Consider the following 7755-nt stretch of genomic DNA (forward strand, 5'->3'; position numbering starts at 1 on the left):
TTGGGGGCGCTGTCTTTTGGCCCTCTTGGGTCAACCCAAGAGGGAATTCTCCCATAAAATCCGGATTTTTTGGGAAGTTTCCAGACCATTCTGAAAAAACCATTTATAGATCTAAAACTTTTTCGGACATGTTATACCTTTTAGAAATTCTCGAAACCCTTCTGGGACTGTCCAAAACATTTTTGGATCCATCCGAAACCATTTCGGTGCTCCTCACTCCTCTACTTACCATAATTACTACTCCATCTGTTCCTAAATATAAGACTTTTTTACATATTCCAATACAAACTACATACAGAGCAAAATGAGTGAATCTACACTCTGAAATGCGTCTATATACATCTGTATGTAGTCTATATTGAAATCTCTAAAAGGCCTTATATTTAGAAATGGAGGGAGTAGTTGTTAAGCGTGTGATCCTACAGGTTCGAAAATAAGCGGACATGACGCGGAATACTTTTCGGTCAATAGTTAACAGCCGGATCTAGAAGCCCTTGTTAACTCCCACATATTCATGAAGTTCTCAAGCGAACCTTCTGTTCCACCATTCCTTTTGCTTCGCAATATGTTACAAAATCCGAGCCGGGATATTATCGGTATCCAGATATGTATTGTTTGCGGAATAAATACAATAATAACATTTTTTTTTGGACATTCATGTTGTATATAATAACTATTTGGAAGTTTATATGTATTAACAACTGATTACATAAGTAACTATCGAGTAAGATAGTTCGATATCTTAATCATGACTATGATACGACGCCTATATTTATAGTCATGTTTACTCAATTCTAGCATTAAAATATCTTGTTAGGAATATGAAAGATGGAAAACTATATATTTAATAGCTTTCGATGCTAGGATAGAAAATTCACGCACATAAAGATGAGGGCATAATTTAGACAATTTAACCATAACAACCAAGATATTTGTGTTCAGTGCATACACGATACAACTCTAGTTTTCCATCGACAACACTTTTTGTTTCTTTTACATTTTCACATGATGCTTCAATACTTGGTTAACAATTGAATTATTCTCGTAGATTTCCCCACTGGTAATATGTATTTTTTAATGTGGCACGACATACAGCAGTATTGCAGTACGTAGTGCAGCAACATGAGTACAAAATGTGTGTGTGAAAAATCTAGTGGTAGCAAGTTGTTTTTAAGGCTAAAGTGCAAAGTTCCGTCTCATTTTTGCGAAAGACCCAATTGTAAGCAACTATGTAATTTCTTGATGATTGTAAACGCAGCCACAGCAAAAGAGGACAAGACTTCTTTTTTTTGGGGGGGGGGCGCCGCGACAATAGATGGGATTGCACACAACCTATATATGCGATTGCATTGCAATCAAAGAGGCCTTTTCAAAATAAAATAAAAAGTACTATAAGTTTACAATCGAAAGAAATGTAGCGCAAAATTTGTTGTCAACACAATTCATACGACAACCAAAATAATGGACCCACTGAAGAAGAAGGAAAGCCGAAAAGGCAACTTGTTAGGGCAACTGGTCATCATGAGCGATGGATGCCAGAGCCGCTTGAAGAGGGAAACAAAAGGCCCACATATATTTCCGTAGATATTTAAAAGAGAATCTTGAAAATTGTGTGATGTGATCATCATCGTGGACGCCGTTATATTGATGGGGTGGCCTACATGCCTTGTTCAACGAGGTAGTCGCCGAGCCTCTCCACCACCATGTTGCACTGCCCAGGGGTCATGGGCTCCTCGTAGGCGCCAACCACCAGCGCCTGCCCGGTCTTCTTGATGGTGATGCCTCCTGCTCCCTGCAGGCCGGATGAGCCGCAAAGTAAGATGACGAAGCACAGGGATCGATCAATCAATTTTTCAAGAACATATATAATTCTAGTAGAAAACTCGAGAGATGCATGCATGCATACCTTCTTGCCACGGATGACGGCCCCAGGTTCACCCTGGATAACCATGTACTTGGCACCTGCAACGAACATGCCGGTGGGGGCGAGGTGCCCCGGCTCGTCGAAGTCCTTCATGATGGCAGTGATCTCGGCGGGCGCGAACTGGAAGCCACACAAAAACCAAAACCAACCAGCACCGTGAGACATGGAGAAACGAATCTACGAGAGATCATACAGGAAATCTGAAGGCGGACGGCATGCCGGCGGTGACCTGGGGGAAGTCGGCGCTCTGGGCCCAGACGGTGCCGTCGTGGCCGAGGATGGCCGCGGAGGCGAGGTGGTGGCCCTCGATGTCGCACATCAGGTGCTCGTCGACGTAAGTCTGCCACGACATCTTGGCTGGCCGGACTTGTGTGGTGCTTCCTTGGACGTTCAAGGTGAGGAGGGGGGTTTCTCTGGGGGAGTGGCGATCGGAGTTCGTTGGCTCTGGTGCGTGGATTGGGCGGTGGACGCTATAAATAGAGGAGGGCGGGGGGCGGAAGAGCGGATCCCCGCGTCGTCCCAGCCACCCGTTGGCCCCTTGGCGCCCTTGCCCCTCGCCGTCTTTCCAGGGGTTGCTTCGCTTGCGGACCTGCCCTGGCTTGGCTCATCCGTCAGGGCCCGACGATCCGTGGGCACCGGTTTTGCTGGAATATTCGGACCTCGCCTCTCCATTTCGGGACGATGTAAACCAGGGTTGAGCCTAGTTGCAAATTTGACGCCGGCCGCTTTTTGTTTTTCCGAACGTGGATGTTCAGATACACTCACTCCATGAATGCACGCATGCACGCACGCACTCATTGTCTCTATTAGCACCTCTGAGATCCTGAGCCCGCATAACACCTTGAGATTGACGAAGTCATTACAGACGCCTCGTATTCGATGGAACGTCTCCTGAACGAACGTCTCGGAAAATGCTGAAATAAATTGAGCAAAACGTGAACAACAGTGTCAAGTCTAAGCTCAGCCGTTGTTTTGCTGATCTTTCATGAGTCCAAACACTTAACGCACATATGTTAGAAAAACACTTTGATAAATTATGACGTATAACAACTTAAAAAAAAAGGACGAATAACTAGCTTGGATAATCCAAATTTACAAATGTAGAAAGAATTACGAGACAAAACCATAAGAATACAATGTGGATTTAAGCCATGTTTTCAATTCACACACGCACACAATTGCTATATACAAACGCAAACTCACAAATCTCATCCCATCTTAACAAGGAATAACTAGCGCTACGCTAGAAGCACCTACTATTTACGTGTGAACACAATTCAAAACAAGGGTTAATTCCTGAGCTCCAAATTGTGGAGGAAGCAAACTTGTGGAGTAATTAAGCATGACTATTGACTCGAGACATTTTTTAGCATGAACATTTGGCAAAAAAACATAAATATTTAATATTTATTAAATACGTAAATGAGGTGGGTTTTCTTAAATCCCATTTTTAAAACAAACTAACAAAAATAAAAAAATATAAGAAAACGAACAAACCAGTCATTTGGGCCCGGCACAAGTAATCCCAGGTGGATATTTCTGCTCACGACATGCGGAATAGGAGGTCTGATCAAGTAGCTAGTGGGTGATAATGTGATGCTTGGGCACAAATTCTATCAGTCACTAGCTAGCGATCCCGCGATGGGTCGACTCTGTTTTCAGCTAATCACTTTTCAACGGCTCATTCGATTCCTATACAGTTTGCTTCAGTTTTCTTTAACCCTTTTCGTCTCTGTTTTTCCTTTATAGGCCTTTTTCTTTTCCTTGCTCCCTTTTTCTTTTTCTTTTTTCTCATCTTCTAGTTTTCTTTTCACTATTTTTCTTCTTCTTTTCTTCTGGGCTTCTTTCTTTAGGTTTTAGTTTCCATTTTCATTTCCATTTTCTTTTTTTCTTCTCATGCACAAAGATATATTTTTTTAAATAAATTTTTAATTAAACTATTAAAAAATCAAATGTTTGATGTTTTCTAGTACATGATGAACTTTTCCTAAATTTAGAATGGACATTTTAATATCCATCACGAAAGTTTTAGAAATACCTGATGGAGTTTTCAAGAATTACACTATGAACTTTATACTGAATACATGACGAACTTTTTCTTCACTATTTTTCAATTTATATTTTTATTTTCCTTGCTTTTCTGAAAAATCATTTTTGTAAATATGATGTCAAATTTTGAGTAACACATGGCGAATATTTTCTGAATAGAAGACGAACATTTTAATATACACAATCACAGTTTGAAAATTTGTGATGATTGCTTCACATACATGATAAAAAAATATGCAATGAACCTATTAGGAAAAATACATACACAAATTATTTTTAAATACGTGATGGATATTTTTAATATACAACATGACATTTTTTGCAAACATGATGGATAGAAAAAAAAACAAATATGGAACACAATGAACATTTTTTAAAATACAATGCACTTTTCGTAAATACATTGTGAATGTTTTTATACACAATGGACCATTCAAAATACACAAGGGACATTTAGTAAATTTAGCAAACTAAAATATTGTATTTTTTAATATTTCGAAATATAAAGAAAGGGAAAACATAAAGTGCAACAAAAGACAAAAAAAAGTGAAACACACCTATAGGAGATGGCAAAGACACAACTCAAAAAAACAAAGATGGGAAAGAAGATCGGGCTACTACTCGCAATGGCTCGAAAGATTAGGGACGAGGCATAGCAAGTCGTGGGCTTCGGGAGCATGCGCCACCCACCCATAGCTTAACTTCGAGATACTCCTTCGGTGCTACTTGGCTACTACTTGAACAGAAGGGTTTAGCCCCTTTTGGGCTCCAAATTTTGATGAAAACTTTCTCAGACTGGGTTTTTTTTATTTCTTTTTTCCTTTTTCCTTTTTACTTTTCCTTTTAACTTTTCGTTTTTATTTGGAGAACATTATTTTCATAGAATTCAAATACAACAAATTCAATAAATGTTAACCAAATTCAAAATTTGTCAATCAAATACAAAACATTTCATCATTTTTTTAAATGTTCATGAGTTTCAGAAAAATTGTCCAATTCAAAATTCGAAATTCTGAACAATTTTTAAATTTTACAAACATTGTTTTTAATTTGCGTGTTTTTAAAACCCAAGAATGTTTTTTGAATTTCACAAACATTTTTCAAATTCAGGACATTTTTTCAGTTCAGAAACATTTTTCAAAATCACAAACACTTTGTGAATTAAAGAACATTTTCAAATTCAGGAACTTTTTTTTTAACTCACATTTATTAATTCAGGAATATTTCTTAAAATTCATGAAGAATTTGGAATTCAATTTTATTTGAAATCCTGAAACATTTCTAATAAACGAAAAAACAAAAACGAAAAAAGGGAAAAATAGGGCACCCCTCCCCCACATGGGTCGGCCCAAAGTCGCACTGGTGCGAGCGAGGGTTTGCATTACCTTGCTTTCCATCGTGTGGGCTGGGAAATACAAGCTCGTTGTGAATCTTGCTTTCAAGATGCTTCTTGTTGGACTCTAGACAGGCCCAACATGTCTTTATAGCGACATACCTTATGGGACAACATGGTTGTTCCAGTCTAATTGCAGACTTTTTACTGAAATCTTTGAGGTATTTCTTCGAGCAAAGATTGATACCGTGAAGGAGGTGTTTATAAGAGATTTCATTGTAATTTTTAGTCATAGGTCCATATTAGTGTACCTGTAATTGTTATGACTATTAATAAAGTTACATGTGTTTATAGAAAAACCTTACGGGATTTTTTGACAAAAGGAGGATTTGTGCTAAAAAGACAAATGATGAATTTTATTGGCTTAAAATGGTGCATCAAGAAGACACATAACACAATGAGCACATACCCGATATCTGCATAGCTAGGATGCACATATCCAACACCAACTCACACACACGTAAAAACACCCAGCAACTAGTAAGGTCATATAAGATCAAAACTATGTGTAGGCGAGGAAAAAGGAAAAAAATCAGATTTGCAATCAACAAACTACAAAATTGACCATATCATATCAACCATCCCATGACATCAGATGGACAGTGGTTTTTTTATAAATAACGCATCCAGGAAGGGAGCGACAGTCATGCGTCGCCATTACCGAATCCAACTACAAAGCCAGAATCTATGTGTTTCATCCCAAAATATCAGTCCAAACAATGCCTTCAACAAGGTAACGACATAAAAAGAACATCATCATTACCAGGTATAACCACTCGGATCTGACCTAGACTCTCGTCATGGAGCAGTGAGGCTTTGTCAACTTAGTCAACACAGAGCAGTGACTGTTAGATGTCCATCCAACGGTCGCCGTACTTCTTCAATCTCTGATTTTCCTGCTCCAGCCGCCCAAACCAGCGTCGGCGGGACTGCTTGGTCCCTCCTCCCGTGGCCGGCTGTGCTGTCGCCAGGCCATCCCTCTACCCACCCGCACATCAAGTTATTTTCCGGCGACGTCAGCCTCACCCCGTAGCCGACCAGTCAGCCCTCGTACTCCCCTCAGCGTGGGCATTCCCTGTTGTGGCTTCGCTGGCTCCGGGTCGTTCCCTTCCAGGGCCTCGTCCTCGTTCACCGCGTTTGTGCTCTCGACGCGGCATGGTCAACATGGTCATCAAACAGCAGCCATCGGAAGAGGGATGTAAGTCGAGAGGATGACAGTAGGGACCCACACAAGCAAGTGCCTCCTTATTACGCAAAAACGGTGGGGCTCCTCCGGGTCGTTCCAGTCTACGACCTCGCCGTCGTCCACCGCCCTGGTGCTCTTGGCGGTGTGGTCAACGAACGACATCCATCTGAAGAGGACTGTACGTGGAGAGGCTGACAGCTGGGTCCACGGCCGCACGCAAAGAAGTGCCTCTTTATTACGCGCAAAATAATGATTCCTCCACCTGACAGCTGGGACCCACCGGAAGGGCCTCTGTATTTCGCGAAAAAAATGTTCACCTGCTGACAGCTCGGACCCACCAGCTATATCTTCGCACGCAAGGAAGTGCCTCCTTGTTACGCACAAAAAAAATAAATACTCCCCCTGCTAGCTGGGACCCACCATAGTGGGAGGCTGACTTGTTCGACGGAGGGCTTAGTCAACTTAGTCAATATGAACGATTCTAGCTCAAGTGACTGTATGATGTCCATCCAACGGCCGCAGTGCTTCTTCAACCTTTGGTCTTCTTGCTCCATCCACCCAAACCAGCATCGGTCGTGCCACCTGCTCCTGCCTCCCGTGGCCAGCTCTACTGTCGTGCAGGTGATACGTCTCCAACGTATCTATAATTTTTTATTGTTTCATGCTATTATATTATATGTTTTGGATGTTTTATATGCATCACTACTGGAATTAGCTTATTTGCCATCTGCCACTTCTTTACCGTCTGCTGGCTGACGACAAAGAAGGTCTTTGCCGTCAGCCACAATAAAACGGATGGCAAAGAAGTGGCTGATGGCAAACAAGGTATTTGCCATCAGCCAATTCTTTGCCGTCTACTGGCCGATGGCAAAGAATCTTTGCCATCAGCCAACAGACGGCAAAGAGGGTGGGTCCAGTTATTGTCTAACCCACTACGACCCACCGGCCCCACCTCTTTGCCGTCCGTCAGCGGACGGCAAAGAGGTGGGTACGTTAACGGCCATCCCGCCCCCATCCGCTCTCTCTTCTCTCACCGTCTCTCATTCCCCATCCCCACCCACACCCGCGCCGCCGCCAACCCCGTCCGCCATACCCGGCCGCCCCACACCCCTCCCCTGCGGCGCTTCGACCTCCACCGCACCCCCGCCGCGCCTTCCTCATCGCCCCCCCGCCCCTTCCCCTCCGTCGCCATCCCCCACCCAC

General features: G+C 42.3%; 1 protein-coding gene across 1 annotated transcript; it reads right to left on the minus strand.

Moving 5' to 3' along the window:
- Nucleotides 1–1337: 1337 nt before the first annotated feature.
- Nucleotides 1338–2365, minus strand: LOC119309936 (profilin-2). Its single transcript, XM_037585829.1, has 3 exons — nt 2154–2365; nt 1907–2044; nt 1338–1792 (listed from the first exon to the last, which is right to left on the minus strand). Exons 1-3 carry the CDS (start codon nt 2274–2276, stop codon nt 1658–1660), a joined length of 396 nt encoding a protein of 131 aa, XP_037441726.1. The 5' UTR covers nt 2277–2365; the 3' UTR covers nt 1338–1657.
- Between the last annotated feature and the right edge of the window lie 5390 nt (nt 2366–7755).

The sequence above is a fragment of the Triticum dicoccoides genome, chromosome 1B (genome assembly GCF_002162155.2).
Source record: "Triticum dicoccoides isolate Atlit2015 ecotype Zavitan chromosome 1B, WEW_v2.0, whole genome shotgun sequence".
NCBI classification, from domain to species: Eukaryota; Viridiplantae; Streptophyta; class Magnoliopsida; order Poales; family Poaceae; genus Triticum; species Triticum dicoccoides.

What these genes read in the sequence shown, in the direction of transcription:
- LOC119309936 (XM_037585829.1), bottom strand. Translation starts at nt 2,276, where the DNA reads ATGTCGTGGCAGACTTACGTCGACGAGCACCTGATGTGCGACATCGAG. An exon ending in AGAGCGCCGACTTCCCCCAG is followed by an intron (nt 2,045 to 2,153) that starts GTCACCGCCGGC and finishes TGTGGCTTCCAG; the next exon opens with TTCGCGCCCGCCGAGATCAC. An exon ending in CCGTCATCCGTGGCAAGAAG is followed by an intron (nt 1,793 to 1,906) that starts GTATGCATGCAT and finishes TCCGGCCTGCAG; the next exon opens with GGAGCAGGAGGCATCACCAT.